Source organism: Ornithodoros turicata, chromosome 6, assembly GCF_037126465.1.
Source record: "Ornithodoros turicata isolate Travis chromosome 6, ASM3712646v1, whole genome shotgun sequence".
Lineage (NCBI taxonomy): Eukaryota > Metazoa > Arthropoda > Arachnida > Ixodida > Argasidae > Ornithodoros > Ornithodoros turicata.
The window spans coordinates 3,860,141-3,882,788 of record NC_088206.1 but is presented as its reverse complement, the minus strand read 5'-3'; the positions used below and the strand labels follow the sequence as shown (position 1 = coordinate 3,882,788).

Genomic DNA, 22,648 nt, shown 5'->3' with positions numbered 1-22,648 from the left:
GGATGGATATTCCCAGATATTTCACGGTTGGATACTGTTGGATAGTTTTCGACGATGTCGATGGCCGTGGGATCGTTTGTGGCCAAACAAATGACTTGCGCACTTCGCTCACTTGCACGTGCTCACTTGCTTTCGAACAGTTCGAACCCGAACCCACCGCTCTTGCGCGGTTGAATTATGACGTCGCTGCAGAGATGTTCCCAGGATTTTCACCTTGAGGGAGTATGGGGGGTATCACTATCACACCCATATCTGCTGTTTTGTGGGTTGTTTTGGCATATCTGGCAGGTTTTTCTTTTCCATTTTTTTAGGGGGGGACTGAGTTTGAAAAATACTGGGAAAATCCCTGCGTAACTGGTCAAGGGTTCTGATTGACTGCGATTCTTCGTAACTGTAGAAGAATGCAAAAGCGGGTCTCTGTTCGCATCTCAGAATTCTGAGTATATCTGCCCACAACAGGCAGCGAATAAACGAAGCCCGCGAAGTGCGAAGCGGCTCCTGTTTTTGATTGGTTACTCCATTTCATGGGGCACCGTGAAATTTCGGCTGCCCATGCACCAGGGGCGGATCCAGGGAAGATCCTCGGGGGGGCCCCCCACTGAAAAAAAGAGAGAAGACGGGGGGGGGGGGGGCGGTCGTTATGTAGCAGGAAAATTCGCCGTGCGGCAGGAAAATCTGCCAGAATGGGGGGTAGAGGTATGTCTCGGGGGGGCGCCCCCCCCCCCCCCCTGGATCCGCCCCTGCCATGCACACACGTCGTCCACCGCTGCACGCTTCCTGAATGTGAGTAACTGCAAATGTGCAGACACAAGTCGCCGACCAATAATTCGGACTTCCCAGTTTTCCGGACGAGACTGTTGTCACCGTCAAACACCCCATATAGAACCAATGTATTTCCGCGTCCAATAATTCGGACCGTATTTAATTCGAACCGTATACTCATCTCGCCTCAAAGCTGCGTGGTTACGTCTCGCGGACGTCCACGTTACGCGACGCCGTTACGTCGCGGACGTCTGACGCGCCCTCCTCCTTCCCTCTCACTGCCCCCTCTCATGCGCAGAGACGCACTTGCACAGCATATTCCTGACGCGCGCAGTAGCGCGTGCGGGAAGGCGGAGCTTATTTGAGCGCGACCGAAACCGAAACGAACGCTCCACTTGAGCCTCGCGTCGCAAGCGCTAATCTTTCAATACGCGTGTCTTCGACTGCGACTATATATCTGAATATCGGAAACACTGAAATGTCGTCCTCAACTGCAAGTGATGATGTCGGTGAAGCTGCGATAGACGTGTTTAGTAGAGGCAACATTGAAAAACGTGCTACTGCGTGCACGCAGAAAAATGTGCACGCAGCATGAGCCTGGGAGGCCCATACGCGCTTGCACCTCTAAACCTCTAAAAAAGGCTGTTACGGCATCTAAAAATGTTTTTTTAAAAAAGCTACAATTCAATAGAGTTCATAAAAAGGCAGGCAACGTCGAAAAATGTCGCATTTTTCGCCCCCCCTCCTCTCAGAATTGCTTGGTCCCTGGCCAAATCCAGCCCAACAACGCTCTGCCATCAAAGCTCTTTTGACATTTTTGGACACCATAGGACTTGGATTCGTATTGTGAAGGGGCTCATTATTCCATTCCCCACATCCCCACCATAGAGTATTGCCCCTGGCGATGAAGCTCCCCATTCATCATATAAAATATAAAGTTGTCGTTGTTGTCGCACTTAGAGTTTATATGCACTTATAGGCAAACGCCTACGTGCAACAAATACCAACTTCAAAGAGCGCTGTGCAGGGAATTTTCTGTGTGGGAACTGCGATCTTTCTACGTGTCCCTGTGGGATAAACTGCTGCAGCATGGTACAGCCCATCTGACAGCCGTGCGTTACACAATTACAAGTAGCCACAGAAAAGAGTTGTAAACTGCATTTGGGTACGTATAAGACGAAGCGGTGTGAAGCTGCTACAAGAATAGCCGAGGCAACTACAAACAGGGACGACACAAACACTCCAACATATGAGAGGCACAATTTATGACAAATGATGGATGTAGTTCCGTATCGGGACCACTGGCTTTTTTTTTAAAGAAAAAAGAATAAAAACAAAAATCAAACGCTGTTACGTGAAAGAGGAAGTAATTAGTAACGAAATGAAATAGGAAAGACCCTCGTATATTGCATAAAACGTATAAAAATTAAATTTTATCCTGGGTTTCTTGATGGCGATCCGCCGTCTTGGCTAATGACCATCTGACCTAACCCGAGGCACAGTCTGGACGCCCGCACCGCCTAGTGCGTGCCTGGGGGGAGGGGGGGGCAGACCCCTTTCCCCCAATCTGTAGAACCTAACTTAACCTGACCTCACTAAAGTGAGGTGATTTAGCCCATTTCAACGACTCTACCTTTCGCAAGACGGCAAGTTTCGAATCCGTTAGGCTTAGCATTCCCGTGGTTCTCCTACGCTAAAAGTGAATCAGATGGGGTTGTTTAAATGCATATAAAAAATATTCTAGTCCACAGTATAATTCTTACATTTTTAGACTCAGTATATGATCTTCTTCCACTTCTATCATATATTTACTTTCCTAACCCTTTCACTAATTTTTAAAAACGAGTGGTCCTGATACGGAACTACACCCCAAATGACATTCAAATAACCCAAACCCAGGAAAAAGGTGCTGAAGTCAGAGTGGTGGTGGTTTCGTGGTTTAACCCCCCCCCCCCTCCCCCATTTCTCGAAACCGTACCTTTGGTAACGCATTTGGGAGAGGGAAAACGAATATGAAATCCTCTCCCCCATCTAAAGTTCCCGTAGAACCCTTCCCGAAATATTTTCCTGGCTGCGCCACCGGTCCGTAGCCCTTGTACTTGAGGTCGGGTGAGCTAGAGCCCACCATACTTGAGGCACAAGCTATAGAAGCATGCTTTAGCTTTAGTCGCTTTAGTGACCGGCAATCTGGAGCACGATCTGGCGGGCTCCTACACCTGGGGGAAACAGGAAGGATACCAAACAATCGGGAGGCGACTGACGCAAAAGACCACATGACGCACGACTACATGACGGAAGCAGACAACACATACTGCAAAATATATACATCAGTTTGAGAAATGACGTTTTGACGGGTTTCGACGTATACAGCAGAGCCAAGAAGAACCGATCTCACAACACTGGCCAGGCCGCGCACGAATACTCGTATAGCGTGACGTCACGCTTCATCTGTCTATTGCTGCTGCGATTGCGAGCGAGTTGTCTGGTGGTGTGTGTTGTGGTGGTTGGGCAAGGTGGTTCGATTAATTCCCCAATTGTAACTTATATTGCATCATGTCAAGCAAGTCAGACAGAGAACGACAGAAACAGATACAGGACAAGTGCCAAGCCATTTTAGGCCAACTATTACGCGAGGAGGACAACAAATACTGCGTCGACTGTGACGCCAAAGGTTGGCTTCATTGAACTCAATCATAAGGCTTACATTCCTGCGATAATTGCTGCGTGAGGACCGTCAAAAGTTTCTCTTTGTGTTCGAAGGCGTCTGCGTCTTTACATACCCCCTGTAAAATGGACGTGTGCGCCAGCTGGAGAGTTAGGAGCAACGGCTTTTGAAGCTCGCTCGTGAGAAGTGAGGTGCATAATTGAGTAATGTGCTTCCTTTCAAGTTACTCCCCCTTGTTTTGGTAGAGGTTTAACGTTACGTGCCGTCTGCGAACGAACAAACAGCATCCCATTTTCTTGCATCCCGCCCCTTGTGCTGTTTGTCTTCTACAATCAGTGTATGCTTTATAACGCAGGCTTTTAAGTGCAAAAGGTTTCCTGAACCGCTAACGTGCGAAAACTTAGTTATAATGCGGACGAATTTATTCTCTCGCAAAAACGATGTCGTTACGTGAGATAATGCTCAGAGCATGGCTAGCGTATCTACGCGCTATCAGCCTGTCTGCGCCTGTTGACTCTTTTTTTCTTGTCGTCTGCAACCATATGTTCTGCGTAACCCATCATGAAAGGATCTCGTCAGTAATGTGATACGCGTTGTCAAAACTAAAAACATACACAAGAACAGTTTTGATTAATGTTACAGTAACGTTTGGAAAAATAATTGCTGACACGACATTGTACGAAATGTAAGGCTCGTTTTTTTGTGGACAGGTCCACGATGGGCGTCGTGGAACCTGGGCATGTTCCTGTGTATTCGGTGCGCGGGCATTCACCGCAATTTGGGAGTGCACATCTCCAAGGTGAAGTCTGTGAATCTGGACACTTGGACACCAGAACAAGTGGCTGTAAGTGTTCTACAGTTAACGTTGTGCAAGCGTAAGGCATGATTAAAAAAACAAAGGTACACATTACGACGGTCACTTGCAGTGCTTACAGCACATGGGAAACAGCAAAGGCCGAGCGGTTTATGAAGCGAACCTTCCGGACAACTTTAGAAGACCACAGACAGACTCGTATCCTTTATGTGGTTGCTTACGGAGTATTTTTTACAAAGCACGTTCCTTTAAGAATATTCATGAGCTTTCTGCAAATTCAATTCGTAAACGTCGAGAAACATGCGACTTGAGAGACTGGCTGCAGACTACATAAGTTTCTTACATCTTTGAACATTCAGATCCTTGGAAGCATTCATTCGCTCAAAATATGAGCAGAAGAAGTACATCGCCAAGGAATGGGTACAACCACCCATGCCACCGCCTGCAGTAAGTATTCGCATGTTCAGGTTCCTTCATTTGTTGGTAATACGTCAGCTGTAAATGATTGAGGTCAGTGGCAGTTGAACCTACCGACAGCCTTTGAACAGCAGTCCGTTCTTACACAGCTCTTCCTTTGGATTGTCGAGTGCAACTGTTTTGTTCAATATTGTGTTCAAATTTGCCACTTACAATGCTTAAGTGGTACACTTTACATTTGTTTTATCCTCTATTTTTAAGCCTGATCCTGGCTTCTCACAAATTCGAGAATTATTGATCCCGAAAAATTTAACCGCTTATACAGTATGTTATATTTCTTTTTTTTATTCTAGAGACAATATTTCGTGGCTTTGGTCGATTTGAGATGGAACTATTTATGTGCATGTGCTACCAATCGTAATGGATGCTAGCGTAACCAAACTTTTTCTTAAAAAAGTTCGACATAGAGGAAGACAGGCGGAAGGAGAAAGAGAAGCGGAAACCAAAGCCCAAGTCCGCCGCGGCAGACATTTCGGTGAGGAACCATCGTAACTGTTCACTTACTTTTTTTTTCTGTCATGTTGCAAAAACACCTTGCGTCTCAACGCAGGCACCTGCCTTTCCGACGGTTAACCAAGTGTCATCCGCTGGCCAGTCGACGAGTATCCCTCGACCATCCACGAGTCCCAGCGTCCCCAGGGCCGTCTCCCAGCACACTGCGGACTTGCTCAGTTTGGGTGAGACGTTGTTTTCTGGAGGCATTTTCATCCTCGTCGACTTTCTCCCAACGCTGGTTAATTAATTTTATTGTTTAATTTTCTATTAATTTCCCTACTTCCGTTGTGGCGTCTCATTTATATTTAAGGCCTGACTTTTTCGGGTTTTATTTTTGGCCAAATTGGGGGGGTAAATATCGGGTGATCAAGAGGCAATCCAGAAGATGTGGGTTCGATCCCTACAGCTGGCTAACCTTTTCAGTGACTTTCATCTTTCATCGGGTGATATTTTTCATGCGAAAATTAGGGTGTATTCGGGTTAAATCCCGTTACGGCATATTCTGTCTTCAGGAATTCGAGTGTATTTGGGTGATTTTTTTTTGTTTAATAAAAATTTGTCTTAACACGGATCTAATGTTTAGCAACGTTATCAAACTTTATTTTAATGCACGCTTACGAGTGTGCCACGCGACCCGGATGTTTTCAGGTAGATTCGAGTTAAACCCGAATTTTACAGATTTCGTTCGGGGGGTAAATATCGGGCGGATACGGGTTTAACCCTAAAAAGTCGGGCCCTATTTATATTGTGCTTATATATATCGCCTTGTGGCGATCCGACCATTCGTCTCCTAACGCGTTTTACTTGTACATGCAGACCTGTCGAGCAGTGCAGAGCCGCAGGCAAAAGGTGACGACCTCTTCCAAGACTTCCTGAGTGCCAGCCCAGCCCCATGCACTGCCCCTGCAGTGACCACTCCCACCTCGACTCAAGGCACCACCGTCGTGGAGAACGGGGTGACGCCAGAGACCAACGGACGAAACACACTCACTAAAGAATCGATCCTGTCACTGTACAGCACAGCTCCGTTCCCGGTGCAGCAGCCTCAGGCCCCACTCTACGGCATAACAGGTAGGATACGCAAAGCAGGCACAGAACTGCATCCTCGGTTTACGTTCCTGGTTTACCCCTCGGCAGGGATCGGAACCGAAACTGAACCCGAACCGAAAACCGGAAAAAAACGTTATTTTCTGACGAACCCGAACCGAACCGTACCCGAACGATTTTTTTGCTTGTCCTGAGCCGAACCGGAACTGAACCGAAAAAAATTGATACGGTTACCGGTTCGGGAATCGGTTCAGAGGTGAATTAATTGTACTACTGACCGACCTTTTTTTTTGCTCACCTGAACGGTTATCTCACGCCTTTATCTTACAATCGTGTACGGTGAGCATAAGCTTGCTTGCATGTAGCAAAATTACTGCCCGTGGACCGGTTAAACCGAGGCCGAAAAAAGTAACTTTTCCAATCCCTGTAAATGCTCCGACCGCTGACAGATTTTTTTTTGTCTGTGTATGTGCGGGGGTGGGGGTTCTCCCTGAGCCGAACCCGAACCGATATACCTGAACCGGTTCAAGCTGATAATTTCGGTTCAGCGGAGCTAAACCCGAACCGAACCAATATGCCTGAACCCGAACCCGAACCGGACCGAAAAAAATACCGGTTCCGATCCCTGCCCCTCGGAGAGCCAGTAGTTGCTTTTGGCACTTGTGTAGTATGACGTTCGTTTGATGTTCCTTATTTTGCTCATAGAGTTAAAGGAGTGTGAAAGCACTTTCACTGCTCCTTTAATTTTGTGAGCCTGGTTTCTTAAGAATTCTTTGTTTTGAGCTACAGCGTATTGTGCAATAAATAGCATGCTCGTCCATGCAAGAATGATTTGCGTAGCAGACCTTAAAGGAGCATGGAATGCACTTGCAACGTATATTTTCTTGCTGCACGATATGAGCATACGTACTACCTTCAGGAACAGTCATGCAAAATATTTCCGTTGAGAAGAGTGAATTTACGAAGAAAATTTGCTTTGGAAGAGAGCGCGCATCAGCAGCAGCAACTGCTCCTCGCGTCTCGTGGTGACCTCAAGTGGCGGAGGACTGTTCATTAGCCACCGAGAATCATCTGCTAGTGGGAGCGACCAGACGAGATGCGGGAACGGCGGGGCAAAATTTTCAATTTCAATTAATTTACTTTTGAGGTGCCCGTGAACAGCCGGTAAAGGCCTGGGTAACAGTGCACGCTTAATCACTAAAAACAATGAAAACAGGAAAAAAGATGCCAAAGAAAGGAAGAAAAGACGGTTCCTGAAAAGAAAGTAATCTTAATTCCTTGTTATCTATTTGTCCTCGAGTCATTCTGTGCTCCTTTAAAGTGTGCTCAAGAGGTCGCTGATCTGCTCAGCCTCAGGAAAGCCCCTTTCAGAGGTGCGCATAAGTGAATGATGCAAGTAATGCCGCTCCTTGGCAGTAACAGGCGCATTTTCAGCGGGAAATGGATGTGCTCGTGCTACATCACGCTGATGTCACCTCAAAAGATCAGATCAAGGGTGGACGCTGGTTTTTGAGGGCATTTTTGTGAATTAAACTGCGTAGCGACGAGATACAATTCAGCGAGAATATTTTGCGCGGTTGCTCCCGATAGACTTCTCCATGAATGAAGCAGGGTTTAAATAGCAATTGCAAACGGTAATTTATTTGATCACTCCTTTAACGGTTACGAAAGGACGTCTCGTGTAAGGTGTGTCGGCGCCTTACTGCTCTTTCCCATCCTTTAATAGTATTAATTTGATTTGAAATTTTATTACTCCTTTAATAGCAATATTGTATTCGATGCTTGACATTTTTGTTAGGAGCAGCATTCGCAACTCCGCAGATGGCTGCCATGGCAGCCAGGCCCCAACCTCAGGGTTTCTGCATGGCTCCCAATGGTGGCTTGGCGCAGGTGAGGAGGCATTTCACTCCCTTACGCCTATGTGGTGGTCATACCCTTTCCATGCTCAGGTCCAACAGCAGATGGGACAACTAGGGCTGCGAGGAGGCCATGCATGGCAGAGCAGTAACATGGGGGGCATGAACATGGGCCACGTGAACATGGGGATGCCCACGATGGCAGCCACAGCACCGATGGGTCCCAGGGGCGCCGTACCCCCCAGCTCGGCATGGCCTCCCACCATGCAGGGGCACACACTCTCCACTAACCTGTGGCAGTGAGGAATGTGAGTAAGGGTGGAATTTTATCTTGTGAGGTTCAAAACTTGAAAAATGCTCTCAGGAGTGACTTGATGGCTATTTAAAGAACTTTCCCAAGCTGGTTCCACATTTGTCATACACCGTATGAAGAACTAGCGGCACAGCACAACACAAGGTTGCTCGTGATGGCCACCATGAACATCATTCATCATCACATCATGGAAATGATGAAATGTTCAGTAATGGGATGGTCTAGAAAAGAGCTTACCTGTGCAGCTCATACAAAACACTTAATTGGTGATGTATAGCGGCGTTACACGAAAGTCCCCGGCTGAATAATTTTTAAACGGGTGGCACTATTAAAAAGCTTTCTATTCAGTGAGCATCCCCGAGACATTGCTCAAGTAATGAGCAGTGAGCAGTTCACTAATTAAACGAAGCTCCTAACTTTTATATTTTACTTTGGATGCTTTCGGAACCGCTTGCGAAAGATATTCCAGACAAAAAAAAACTGCATTTTTAGTAATTATATTGGTTTCGGCTTACGTATTTCTTGCGCTGAGCAGCGTACCAATGCGTTCTTTCGCTTGGCTATCCTTCCGCCAATTACGTGTTCATCCGCCTGATTCATACACACTGGTGACAGGAAATGAGGTACAGCTGCAAGAGACTCTTCAGCATTCCCTCTCCCTTTCTGCCAGACTAGTACAGAGCTGGTTCTCGAGGGCATTTTCATAAATTAAATTTTGCGGTGACAAGAGACATCATTCAGCAAAAATATTTTTCACTATGGTTCCTGATAGACTGTTCATTGAATGAAGCAGGGTTTTCATGTCATTTCGTTGCTCGTTTCGATTACAGGGCACTCTTTTCCGTTTAACTAGAAATGTGGTAGTACTTAAAGGGGCACTAAAATGCAAAATCAAGTTCACTCCAAATTACGTTACACGCCATGTTAATGTTGTACTCGTTATCATAATTCAGAACTTTGAATCCGTAACTAAGCTACAACCAAAATTATACCGAACTCTCTGCTTCGGCGCTAAGCAGTGAGCAACACTTCAGCTCATGCATCGGTGTTCTTAGTCTATGCTTCACGTGCCACGCCATAGAGCAGCCCCGGTGAAAAACATGGTGAAGCAGACTGGTGTCGTCGTCCGAACGACATGGAAGATTGACGTTGTCAGTGGAACATCCGCGAAAACTGCTGTGGGCTACAATTCAGTGAATCGGCATTGAAAAATTCAGCAGTCTGCATCATGCCGCGCATATACGGCACACTACGATCGGGCCTGTTCCAAATCCGCAAGCCCACGATAGGTATGCGCGCGCTTCTCCTGCTCTCTCATTGGATGCTGCCAATCTTTGCCACCAGGGGATCCAATTCGTTGCCGTCAAAGACTGCTCTGTTTCCATTACGTTTTTCTTCTAAATGCGTTGTGTGAACTGATTTTGTTTGAATTATAGTTAATTGAAACACTGACTTTCATTTAAGAGCAAGTTGTTTTTGCATTTTAATTGCCCCCTGTAATGTTGCTGAACACTGGTTTGATTTGAAATTTATCAGTTTTTGTTAATGTTTTTGTGTTTGTTAATGTTATCATTCAAATAAATTTATCAATTTATTTGAAAAAATCAGCTATTTGTTTTTGTCCCAGTATACCGGGTGTTTCAGTTAAATCCCCGGGCTAAATAATTCGCGAACGGGTGCACCAATCCACGAACTTTCTTTTTTACAAGTATCTGTCCGATACCACCTACAAGCTGCACACCGTGTGAATGAGTGGGAGGCGCTCATTATTAAAATAAAAATGCAAATGAGTTTCGTAAAAAAGCGTAACTTCTGAAGCAGGGCGCTGTTGGCATTAAAATGGGTACTACCCCTTTTGAGACCTTCAATGGACACCTTTTAGAGAAAAATCTGCCATCGAAGCGGGTCATTTGTTGCAGTAATTAATTGGTTTCGGTTTACGTATTTTTGTCGCGGCTGGTCGCGGCGCAGCGCAAAAGGACGCTCTTTCACTCCCTTATCCATCAATAAATTACGTCCTTACATTAATGAATTACACCAATGAATTACACCAATGAAATACGCCCTTTTGCGCTTCGCCGCGACCAGCCGCGACAAAAATACGTAAACCGAAACCAATTAATTACTGCAACAAATGACCCACTTCGGTGGCAGATTTTTCTCCAAAAGGTGTCCACTGAAGGTCCCAAAAGGGGTAGTACCCATTTTAATGCCGACAGCGCCCTGCTTTAGAAGATACGCTTTTTGACGAAACTCATTTGCATTTTTATTTTAATAATGAGCGCCTCCCACTCATTCACATGGTGTGCAGCTTGTAGGTGGTATCGGACAGATACTTGTGAAAAAGAAAGTTTGTGGATTGGTGCACCCGTTCGCGAATTATTTAGCCCGGGGATTTAACTGAAACACCCGGTATAGTACCATTTAAAATGTGTGTCTTAAGATGTATTTTCTCTTCCCACTCCAGGCTGCCACTAGGGAGCAAAATTTTTAGCCGCTCCAGCACCCGGTCTTTCCTCGACTGCGAAACGTGGGGAGCGGTGGAGGACCGGCCCCCATTTCCTTTGCATCCGCGGACTCTTCTGCATTCATATTTGAAACACGTTCGAAGATAGGGATAAAATGGAGGCACATCTTTCACAGTTCTGTAACGCTCTTCACATCGTTAAGTTATTGTTTACGGACGTCAGACAAAACTGCAAAATAAATTGGGATTTTAACGCGACAGTTTAGGGTTCACCTGGAGGAGGAGGAGGAGGAAGAAGAAGAAATTTGTGAAGTGGGAGCTGGTGACTGTACGAATAGGATACGCTTTCAACAGGTGGAACGGTGGGTTATATGTAGGGCCTGACTTTTTCGGGTTTTATTTTTGGCCAAATTCGGCGGGTAAATATCGGGTGATATTTTTCGTTCGAAAATTCGGGTGTATCCGGGTTAAAGCCGGTTACGGCATATTCTGTCGTCAGGAATTGTATTCGGGTGATTTTTTTTTTGCTTAATAAAAATTTGTCTTAACATGGAACTAATGTCTAGCAATGTTATCAAACTTTATTTTAATGCGCGCTTACGGGTGTGCCACGCGACCCGGATGTTTTCGGGTAGATTCGGGTTAAACCGGAATTTTACAGATTTCGTTCGGGGGGGTAAATATCGGGCGGATACGGGTTTAACCCTAAAAAGTCAGGCCCTAGTTATATGCGGTTGATGGTGTACCTTGTGGTACATCCTGTGTACGTTGATAGATTTACTATGTTCTTGGAGTATACAGCAATGACCCGTCAAACATTCGTGCAGCGCACAATGTCAGGTGTAGGGTAAATTAAAACTCGCATTTAAAAAAAAAAGGGGGGGCAATCGGATACTTTAGATTTATTGAGGTAGCGATTTAACTGAAGCATGCTACATATTATCTAGGGAGGTTTTCCAGTTGTCCCTGAAAGCGATTTCGACGAGGTCCCGGTATTAATACTCCACGTTTCGTCCGAGTCGTGCCGTTGAAATCCCAGTGCACACCTGTAAAAAGGATTAATAATCAAAAAGTCAGAGAATATGAAATGTTGAGTATTAACATTTTTGTGTGCTTGTAAATTGCTCGCAATGTGTGTTTTCTTTTAAGTGTTTTTTTTTTTCGTAATTTTTGCGGAGAGCTCGCATTTGTCGGATCAGACGTTCAGTTCCTAGTTCATGATTTGTAATGTAGCGACGCGTAAACACTTGTGTCAGAAAAATCCGAATCTAGTTGCTCACAAGGTGCATAGAAGCGTTTCACGCGCAACAGTTTACAGTGTAGCGGAGTACTTACAAAGTGCCCTGATGTTGAGCAGTGTGCTTAGTAAAGGTTCTCATTGGTTTGACATTTTTCACTCGTTGCAATTTTTGTTTCGTGCAGCTTATTGTAGAACATTCCATCTAATACCTTCGTTACGTTGCTTGTGGCACATTTGTACGTATACAGTGACAACTGTAAAAATGTTTTTCATGAGATTCGAAAAGGTTTTTCAGAGTGCTATTTTTATTTTAATAAACACTGTCTCGCCAAGTTCACCGTATTCTTGAATGTGTGGAGCATTTACGGCGTATAGTCTCGTAGTATGGTGTAGTGATGTACAGTGCAGTACAAATATCTGTGATGGAATAAGGTAACTGGTAAGAGTACTGTAATTGAATGAAACATTGTCCAAACATTTACCGTCTGACCCAGCGCGAGCGGCCCATGAACACACCTGCGCCTTCGAGCGCAATGGGTTCCTATTGGACAACCATTTGTGTTCCCATCGTGCATTGTCATTGACTGGAGTTATGAGCAGAGCTCCACTTGGTCGATGCTGTACCCAATGGTGTTGACTACAGGTAATATAGCACTGTTTCATAGTGTTAAAGGCGATATAATTGGGAAGCGTGCAGTTTGGGAGGGGGAGACCTAATGTTAAGCCTGATTACTTTGGAGGGGGGGGGGGGGGGGTCGATCCGCCACCGAGTGACACCCTAGTTTTGTTTTGCACGATGTTTCAGTGTCTTCTGCAACATAACAGAAAACATCTTTAAAAATTCGACAGAATGACTCCTAGTATAGTGTGTTGTACGTGATATGTCAACATGTTTTGCAGGTAAAAAATTTTTTTTCAAATATTGTATTTACTAAGTTCTCAAAGAGACCTGTACCTCTGCAAGAACAATTTTCAGAAAACGCCACTTCAAAATAAGAAAACTTGCTTCTTCCAGGGGAGTCATACAGAACCTGTCATGGATTTGTATGAAGATTGCCACTGAGCTTCAGCCAGTAGTTCATCCTGAACTGCAAGCTCAGTTGGGGTGGGGGGAATGCAAGAATATTGGGGTGCAGTTACATTATAATAGTGGCATACAGGAAAAAAAGTTTGGGGGTTGGGGAAAAACTGGCTCCACCATCTTGTCTCAAGACTGCTTCCTTCAACCTTTTTGAGACAACATTCCAGTTGGGAAGAATGGCAGCCTCCCATGTGGTTAGCCAACAACTTGCTTGTGTTCATACAGTCCTATTGATGTGTGATGCCCTAGAAAATTGTGTCTTCTGTGTGTGGAATGCAAGTTGAACTTGCCTTATTATTGTTACATTTCTATAAGCACACGGTAACTGTCACGATGCCATCTGCTCAAAGTGTTTTCTCTTGATTTCTTCTCTCTCTTCAACGGGTGGAAGATACGGCCTGATGCCGTTCCTCCTCCTTTCCTTTGCGATTGACAGCTGCAAAATGTTGGTAAGAAAGAGATATGGCAAGTTGGAAGCACAAATATCGGAAACCATACAAGTTTTGCAAAACAAATGAAGATGCTCCCCCAAAAATGCAGCTAGCTGATGTAGTTTGTTGAATTGCAAGCTGTCATAGCCTGCATGCTGTTCCTCATGATTTTCTGAAATCTGCTAATGGAGTGATGATAATGAATTTTTGTCGTGAAAACGTCTAAGTCCAGTTTAGTAGCCAGGTCAACATTTATGACGCGATAACTCTGAGTAATAAACCTACAGCACCTATAAACCTTGTAAAACTTAATTACATCTCCTGCATTTCATCCCAAATATCTTTATCCCCGACTTAAGTGCAAGATGCTTAAACTCACCCAGAAGCCTTGACATTTCTTGTAGTTTTCGAAATAGCGTGTGCACTTGTCCTTGTCGTATAAATTGTCGTCTAGGCACTTGAAGGAAAGCTTCTGTTCCTGTGAGAAGAGGGGATACAGATACAGGCTTACATCGCGAACATTGTGTTTTCAAGCGGATACCTTAAGACAAGGATTGTTGTGATCCTCGGATGAAGCATTTTCTGCTTTCTTTCGTCTCTGTGAAGCGTCTGATGGTGTCATTGATATTTCTGGGACTCAGAGTGAGCATAACCAAACCGTAACTCACCACTCACTGGCATCAAGCCAAATCAAGCCAGAATCAAGCCACTAGGGCGACAGCCGGACAGCCGCGACACGTTCGGCACAACCAAAACGTAGCTTGCTTTTGCTCCGAAACGCATAGCAGAATAGAATACATCCACAAAAAACAAAATCTCACCAGATTAGCTGCCTTTAAGGAACAAACAAAATACTTTGAAACTCACATTCACTTTTTGTTTTTTGTAGTTTCACTACTCAACGGCGTGACAAGGGGAGTAGTTACTGGGTTGGTGAGTATTCGCCGTTATTATCAATTTACGGTCTTTCGTGCGCTTTTTATCACGATTAGGCGACGGCTCGAGATACCTAAGTTATTCGCAACAGATATCATGTGTAACTGATCGCTGTCACCCATGTTTCGGCGCGTGAAAACAGATGTTAGGGCTACACAGTCGCTTTGTTTGGATTTTTGTTGTTTGTTTTGTTCGTGAATGTGCCGTACTTTCAAAAATTAAACTGTTGCAGCGTAATTGTTGATGTTTGTAGGACCAGTAAAAAGTCCGTTTCTGCGTGGGAAACACTACGGTTGTTATCAGATGCGCTTTATTCTCGCCCGAGAATGATTAGCTCATGCGGTCGGATAGGCTTGTCCAGCAGACGAATTCTGGTGCCCTAATTTCGTCTGTTCCCAAGTTTAATGCTATGTTATCGCATATATTCATTATAGGACCACATTGGACTAATATGTGCTCGAATATTCAACTTTTGATCACAAAAAGGCCGGCTTTCTTGATGGAAAATTTAATTTAACCCTTTGAGTACAGCCAGCCCAACTTTGTTGACATCAATAACTTGCCGTCTGCTAGCGGGAAAAGCGCTCAAGCTGCGCAACAGTTTTGAAAAAAGTTTCTCAAAAGTTCAGTTTCAAAAGTATTTATTTCGCATCAAATAGCAAGTGTCTTCGAAACTAGGCCGTGACCTAATTAACACTTTGGGTACGGAATTTGCGTATTGCGTTGCGTATTTCATTCGGAGTCGGAAAATAGCTATCCGGGAATAACCCGCGTATATAGTTTCTGTTTATTGAATCAAGTAATCGAAAGGAAGATATAGAAACTGAAAATTGGCCTTGGCGACGTTGAAGGTCACAGCAGCCGTTCAGCTTGAGTGCTTGGCCAGTCGTGTTACGGGTCGGACGTCTGCCTGCTCGAAAAGTGTTTTTAATTCGAATTGGGCGTGGCGACTTGGTGAAAAATATATTTAAATAATAATAACAATAACTGCAAATCTTTGCAACAGTCACGCACATCACTTAATTCAGTCATCAGATGTACACTAGACAGATAAAGTACTATAGACGTCCGTGTTTTATCGGCATGTATATCGTCGTATTATGTTGAGAGTTCATGCACGATGATGCCTTGTTCAACGGTTGATGTCACAATAATTTGATGTTGATTGTTGCTCCCCCCCCTCCCCCCCCCCCCCCACACACACACATTATGTACAATGCTTTTGTGCCATGCAAACTATGTGTTTCTTAGACACATTCCATGTTGAGACTACCACTTCTCTTTATACTACTGAATTTTACCATAGTATATTATTTGGCATTAGTAGCGAGGCATTAGATAATTTAAAATTTGCTTGCCATAACTTATTGATATCATCCTCGGTGTTAGAAGTTGTTCATTTTCTTTAACTGATAATGCTCACTGAAACACAGCCAGAATTTTTTGGGGACAGACTGGCTGTTACTATGCAGGACATTCCTGCAAGAAAGTGTCATATAACCTGTTTTGGGGCCAATATATATGCGTTAAACCACTGGGACGAAGAAACAAAAGACAAGCGTGTCTCGGTAAAAGGCAAATACGAGCAAGGATCCGAAAGCTGTCACCAGAACGAAACTGTTAGACATATGCAGAAAAGCAAAACGGGCTAAAACAGAGGTGAGATCCATTTCAGTTTTATCGATTTATCTCAACTTTTGCCCCAAAATTCGGGCCAAAATGGGGTACAAGCGAGAGCTCTCTTAACGAATCACAAGTCTGTACACTTCACTTCTGCTGCATAGTACCTTCACGTACCCATGCTCCAGGGGATCACACCCACCTAACATTTCTCCCGCTCGCCCAGCGTGGCCGATGGACCGACGGCGGCCTCGTGGCCGCGCCAGGCCATGAGGAACTCTGACGAAGACAACACCACCCAGGGCTGGCCCTCTCATACTGGAGCCTCGCCACAAATCCAGCAGCACCACCATCATCATCACCACCACCACCTCCACCACCAGGCGTCCTCTACAACTCCAGCCCCAAGACAATTTCCCTGCCCGACCCCAGGCTGCAATCGACTTTTCTCTTCCAAGTTCAAATTGGTCCGTCACTCGCTCATTCACGGCAGCGAGCGCCCTTTCAAGTGCCCTTCCTGCGACCGTCGCTTCCATCGGAAAGATCACCTCAAGACGCACCAGCAGATCCATAATCCCAACAAGGCCCTGCACACGTGCGAGATCTGCGGCAAGAAGTACAGCTCCTCGCTGTCGTTCCGAAAGCACACGGCGCTGCACGCCGCCGAGGCGGGGGATCCGGTGTGCCGACTCTGCGGACAGGTCTTTTCGCGCAGGGAGGAAGTCATGCTGCACCTCAAGGTTCATTCGGGATCGCGAGTCGTCAAGACGCCGACCGAACGCCGATTTAAGTGCGACCGCTGCGACAGGTCCTTCTTCACGAGGAAGGACGTCAAACGGCACCTCGTCGTTCACACGGGACAGAGAAACTTTGTTTGCCAGTTCTGTCCGCAGAAGTTTGGCAGGAAGGACCACCTCGTTCGACACACGAAAAAGACGCACGGTACGGCTGCCGTCGTCTCGCCGTTGCCGACGGTCTGCAGTATAGGTAAGCCTCCGACAAACGGTGTTTGCACAGACGCCGGGCCGTCGTCCACGGAGCACGGTGAGATGACGGTTAACGGGGTTAACGGAGGGTCGGCGATCAGTTCCTCGTCGATGATGGAGCCGCAGAAGGAAACTTGGCCGTCGCTTTTCTCAGCGTCGTCCATGTTGGAGGAGGTGGACAGTAGGATGAAGCAGACGTTGCCCATGTCGACCGGGACGGAAACGTCCCCTTGCTTCACGATAGTTCCGCACTTCCTACCGAATAGTTATTACGTAGGGCCCGCGGTGTCGTCCCCGCCACCGCCAATAAGTCTAGTGTCGAGTCTCGATCTAGGGTCCTCGTTACCGCACTTTAGTCAAGCTTTCCAATAGTCTCGGAGTAGCATCGACGCTAGCGTTTTTCAATGCAACTTATCTCGAGGGGTTTTATACGTTTAGTTTTTTACGACAACGAAACCGGTCACTTTTTAAAGGCCTCGACCTAGCAAAGCTCGTGATTGAAGATGGAACATAATTTCACGTCCTCTGTCACCAGGAGTTCTGCGTTGGGCATTTAGTGAGTTGAATACTTCAGGCATAACCTGTTGCAAAAGTATCCTCCAAGAAGCTGATAAAATGATACTGAAACTTCGGTTACTAGAAAACATTTTGGCAGCAGAATTCTGAACAGGACGACCTTTATGAAGCTCAGAATGTTCAATACATTCATGATCAACTGCTTACAAGCATAGACAAAACTTAGGCATTCAAAGACTAGTCTCTCCAGCAATTGCTCAGCGGTGCCGCAGCTGCATTTCCCCATTGTGGGTACTTAATGTTGAATACTTTACCCATAATTTAATGCAATTAATTGCCAATCGATGGGGTGCTGATCGATTTGCTGAATCGATTTGTGCTGTGGCGAGCTTTGTTTTCAGGGCATTACGGGTTTGACCAGAAGCTACGATGACGCAGATCGGACGTAAAAATCGGTTTAACGCTAAAACACGTAAAAATCAGTTGATGTAGTAAAAATCAGTTGCAAACAGACCTGTGACCCAGGTCCGACGTGACGCAGCAAGAAAGCTGTTCCGATCTCAACAGTGTGTGTTGAGAGCATGTTGACACTTGTCGTTTTTTCACTATCCGCAAAACAAAAAGTCATTTTCTAGTACCTGCCTTTTTTTTTTTTTTGCTCGTACTTTTGCGAGCAAAGTTTCTTTCATGTTTGTACTTTTTGTATAACTAGTGCAGCATTTACTGCGTGTATTACCTCAGCCATACCAGTTTACATATTAGTGTGTGTTTTTATATGCTAGTATGTTCTTAACATTTTTGTTATGCATAGAAACTGTGCATAACCTGCAGTATTTTTTTATGATGCTCAACGTTACATAGTTCCTAGGTGGACAAGTGTGTTCTGAGAAAGCACGTAAATGTCACTTTCTGTTCTTTGTAAGAACACATGCGGCCACACGTCCATTTGTCTGCAGACGTTTTATTGGCAGACAGTTTATCTATGAGTATCATGCACTTCCGCGGCTCTTTGAAATTTTGCACACAGTTCTGTCCTGTAATCTGTTGGCTTATTTTATATTTGCAGAAGACTATTTTGAAAATTTTCAATTGCAAAAAGTCCATTTACGTAAGCATTTAGGACTATACCTAAACATCGAAGAAATAATTATTTCTTTGATGTTTACGTATAGTTCTAAATGCTTATGTAATTTTAACTAACTAATTACTTTAACGATGAAAGTAAAGTAAAAGTAAAGATGAAATTTCTTAGGCAAATTGAGGCTTTGTATGTATTTGTCCCTTCTATGTTGTTCCAGCCTCAGAACATCAGTTCTTTCATGCACATAATTACTTTAAATATGAATTATTTTGACAATAAGTGTGAATTTCTCTTAATCTCTGAGCAAACAATATCAGTGAGACTTCAGTTTTTCAAAGAAATCAAGAAGTGCAAAAATTAATGACAAACCGGGCCTTTGGTATCACGTACATTGATAGCATGTTACACTGCTATTTTCACAATTTACAGACGTTTATGTCATTGAAAATGCTAGCTGCACATGCACATTTCAATAGAACGTCTGCGGACCTGTTTACTACTCAGGGATACTCAGGGGTACTTCCCTGTCGTTTCAAACTGAATATACCAACCAAAATGTGTTCAAACAATGCAAATGTGCTCATTATAACAGAGCACAATTGTCAGTATTTACAGTGTATTTTTTTTTGTGTCGCTCACTACAATAAGTACCTGTACAAAGAGTATGTTTGGAGCTGCCGGTTTATCAGACAAGTAGGGGCTGATTTCACTGCATTTGAGATGAAAATCATTTATGGCACCTAGCATAAATTTCACATAAATTTCCATGTTCACACTATATAACATGCACAGTGGTCGAAAAACTGGCAGGAGAGTTCACGAGACAATTTTCATAATTTATGGCATACGTTCGTGCAAATATGTTCAGTTTTCCCGCACAGCTGTTTTGCAAAAAATGATTTCACAATAGCTTATGGTTAAATTTCAATCCTTTATGTCAATATTTGTAGTTAAACCTGCCGCCTCAAGGTTTGAAATTCCTTTCCGATTTTTACATATTTTTTTTTCAATAGAATTTCTCCATGTGTGCATTTCCCAGTGTGAACAGCTCATGCATAATCAGGTTACAGCCTTTTACTTTACATTTGTCCCTAATAACGCCCTAATGATGGCACATGTTTCCATCTCTCAAAATGCATTACAGTAATTTCAATAAATGTAGTTATGCGTTACCAAGGGAACTTAACAACAGAAAAGGAACTGCAGCTATTCCAAAAGAAGGAATGTTCAGAGTACAAATGTGCCAAATTACAGCACAAAATGCTACTAGCACCTATGCCAGTATTGTGTTGTACAGTGTATTGTACACACATTATACACGATCTACCTCATTGTTGTTGAACTCCTCGAATTGTGCAAGCCTCGAGCGGACACTCGTAGGATTACGATTCTGGAGGACAACTCGTTCGTCGAACGGCATATAACCTTGTTTACTCAATTTTTATATACCATTTTACATATATACAATTTTAGATATACATACAAATATACATTTATGTTATACAGATGCGTGTTTTTTTTTTTTTTTTTCCTATTTCTTTATGAACGTTCTCGCTTGTGCAGAGTGATTGTTCTGGTGCCCACGAACCGGTGACGTGTTTGGAGCGTGTTTTTGTTATTTTTAGTATCCGTAGCAATGTTCTACAGCATTCTCCAAGGCAGTACGTTGTGCGTGCTTTACATGTTGAAAAGATGATACAAACTGTATCTGCTCTCTATGTGACATTTTATGTTATTGTTTACTTAAACGAATGAAGAGAAACTTGAGCCTGAACTGATAAACATTGTCATCCTGCGAGCAGGGAATCGAACTAAACCTGTTATTAGCTTTTGGGTTCAGAAGTGGCAATGGTTTGAGATCATTCAAGTTTGCAGAGTAAAAAAAGAATCATTCAACAACAACAATTATATTTCGAATATACTTGATCTAGTATATGTACTATTTTTGGTCCAGTACACCCAGACAATATTTTTTAGAAGCCTTCTAGCTCACGCTCTTGCACTATCGCGTGACTATAACTATGAATGGTGGAACTACCGTGACTATAACTGCGAATGATGGTTCGATTCCTTGACCATAGTAACCTGAATGTGCAATTGAAACGTTTTTATTTCCCAGTGAATCTCGCAACTTCAAAGACTCAACTTGTTGTCTTTGAAATGTTCCGGTGTTATAGTGTGTTTGTGAGAGATCTGAATAGTCGTAGTCTTTGTGAACTATATCTCGGTGCTTATTTTTTTGTTTGCTTCAGTCTGGCCTCAGCGTCAGATGTTCTCCTTTGCCCGGTTGTATATTTAGCAGAATATGTTTAATAGTATGTATGTGTATTTTGTGGGTGCGCACTTGTTTCAAGCTCCTCCAATGGCTTCCCAGTGATCTCATAACTCTTATCACAAAGATAACATTGAAATACACACGTGTGTATTGGCATAAAATATGTAAATGACCACACATCAGTATGAAAAGGTTACAACTTGAACATGTAGTAGAAGGTTTGAAGTGCCTAGAGTGTTTGTGCCATGCAAATTCTCATCACAAAAAGCCATATTTCGCATTTTTTGCGTGAAGCACCTGAAGTTGTTTAATGAAATAATTAGAGCTAACAAGTTTAACAAATTAACAGCGTTAGTAGCAGTTAGTGTTAATTATGTGACAGAGGTTAGGTAGTGATCAGCCACACAGACCACTGTGTGTTTCATGAGCTTGCTACTGAGAGACAGGAGAGTTTACTTTGAGCTATTCAACTGTAACAATACTATCCAAAGGCTAAAAACAAAAACAGACAAAAGTAATGGAAGCACATCTGTAATAGTGTCATCTTTAGTGCTCTTAAACATGTTTGATTCAAGCCCAAAAGAATGTCTTAACTGATGTATTGTCCAAGTTGAAAGTGCCTTGCATGCCTGTTTGTGCGCGTGCCAAAACGAGATCTGTTGAAGAGGTTTCTGAAAATGTTTGTTGCCATTGGAAACCCACTTGAAACGCCCGGTTCGTGTGTTGTTTGCTTATTGCGCTTCCTCGCAGCTCCCTTTTTGTATATTGAAGTTTTCTTTGTATTGCAGAAATAAATTTTTATACAAACTAACATATTATAGTGAGAGAGAAAAAAAAATTTGGAGAAAACAAATCAAAGCTGGACAAGCACTGTCACATTCTTTCTTATGATGCTCAGAGTCGCAGTACAAAATGTCAATTAAATTCGAAGCCAATTATTGCAAATCAAATTTTATAGGCAACACTTTTGCTGTTGTGCTGTCACTATCAGTAACCTCTGTATTCTCACGCACAGCCTCGCAATATCCACCAGTGGGAGGTAGCTTAAAAGAGATAAAAACCCTCAGTGATAGTCATCATATGTAATCTGAACTAAACGCAACCTTGTTGAATACAATTCCAATTACATCACCAATCAAATCACCAGCTCCAATTTGCCAGTTTAAACGAAAAACATGTGCTTGTATGTCTAAATTTTCCACAGTGATATACTAGCCTTAGTGGATCAGTTTGTCTAATGACCCCCAAGGTCTTTCATGGGCTCGAACATCGTTGAAGAAACCTACATGTCAGTGGCATGGTAAGAGTTGCTTAGGTGTGTCATCATCTGCAAGAGAGGTTGAAGTGCTACTTTCACAAATTAGAGAATTCTGCACAGAACCCCAGTGATAATGTATATATTTCACAGCGATGTTCAAACGAGACAAAACACAGTTAACGCATTGACATCATCTTTAATGATGAGATGACAAGTACGAAAACTGTACATTCACAGCATGCCGGGGATAATCAGGACGACTGCCGGGAACCAAGGCCTTGCTTTCTGAAGGGCCTAGTCGAGCTGCAAGAAATACACGGGCCTAAGT

The 22,648-nt window shown here is 43.8% G+C and overlaps 3 protein-coding genes across 4 annotated transcripts; 2 read left to right on the top strand and 1 right to left on the bottom strand.

The window, feature by feature from the left end:
• Positions 1 to 3,207: 3,207 nt before the first annotated feature.
• LOC135398857 (stromal membrane-associated protein 1-like) lies at positions 3,208 to 12,468 on the top strand. Of its 2 annotated transcripts, none has more exons than XM_064630381.1 (10): positions 3,208 to 3,433; positions 4,138 to 4,271; positions 4,354 to 4,439; positions 4,601 to 4,688; positions 5,116 to 5,193; positions 5,269 to 5,395; positions 6,030 to 6,284; positions 8,065 to 8,150; positions 8,210 to 8,424; positions 10,897 to 12,468. In XM_064630381.1, the coding sequence occupies exons 1-9, from the start codon at positions 3,316 to 3,318 to the stop codon at positions 8,417 to 8,419; spliced, it is 1,182 nt and encodes a 393-aa protein (XP_064486451.1). In that variant the 5' UTR covers positions 3,208 to 3,315; the 3' UTR covers positions 8,420 to 8,424; positions 10,897 to 12,468. The 2 variants fall into 2 exon arrangements, with proteins under 2 accessions (XP_064486451.1, XP_064486450.1); XM_064630380.1 differs by having other exon boundaries at positions 3,210 to 3,433; positions 8,059 to 8,150.
• On the bottom strand, positions 11,783 to 14,340 carry LOC135398858 (coiled-coil-helix-coiled-coil-helix domain-containing protein 7-like). Its single transcript, XM_064630382.1, has 4 exons — positions 14,190 to 14,340; positions 14,028 to 14,126; positions 13,508 to 13,653; positions 11,783 to 11,942 (listed from the first exon to the last, which is right to left on the bottom strand). Exons 1-3 carry the CDS (start codon positions 14,268 to 14,270, stop codon positions 13,546 to 13,548), a joined length of 288 nt encoding a protein of 95 aa, XP_064486452.1. The 5' UTR covers positions 14,271 to 14,340; the 3' UTR covers positions 11,783 to 11,942; positions 13,508 to 13,545.
• A 197-nt stretch (positions 14,341 to 14,537) lies between these two features.
• Positions 14,538 to 18,808, top strand: LOC135398854 (zinc finger protein PLAGL1-like). The gene is made up of 2 exons (XM_064630378.1): positions 14,538 to 14,581; positions 16,431 to 18,808. The coding sequence occupies exon 2, from the start codon at positions 16,474 to 16,476 to the stop codon at positions 17,560 to 17,562; it is 1,089 nt and encodes a 362-aa protein (XP_064486448.1). The 5' UTR covers positions 14,538 to 14,581; positions 16,431 to 16,473; the 3' UTR covers positions 17,563 to 18,808.
• The last annotated feature ends 3,840 nt before the right edge of the window (positions 18,809 to 22,648 follow it).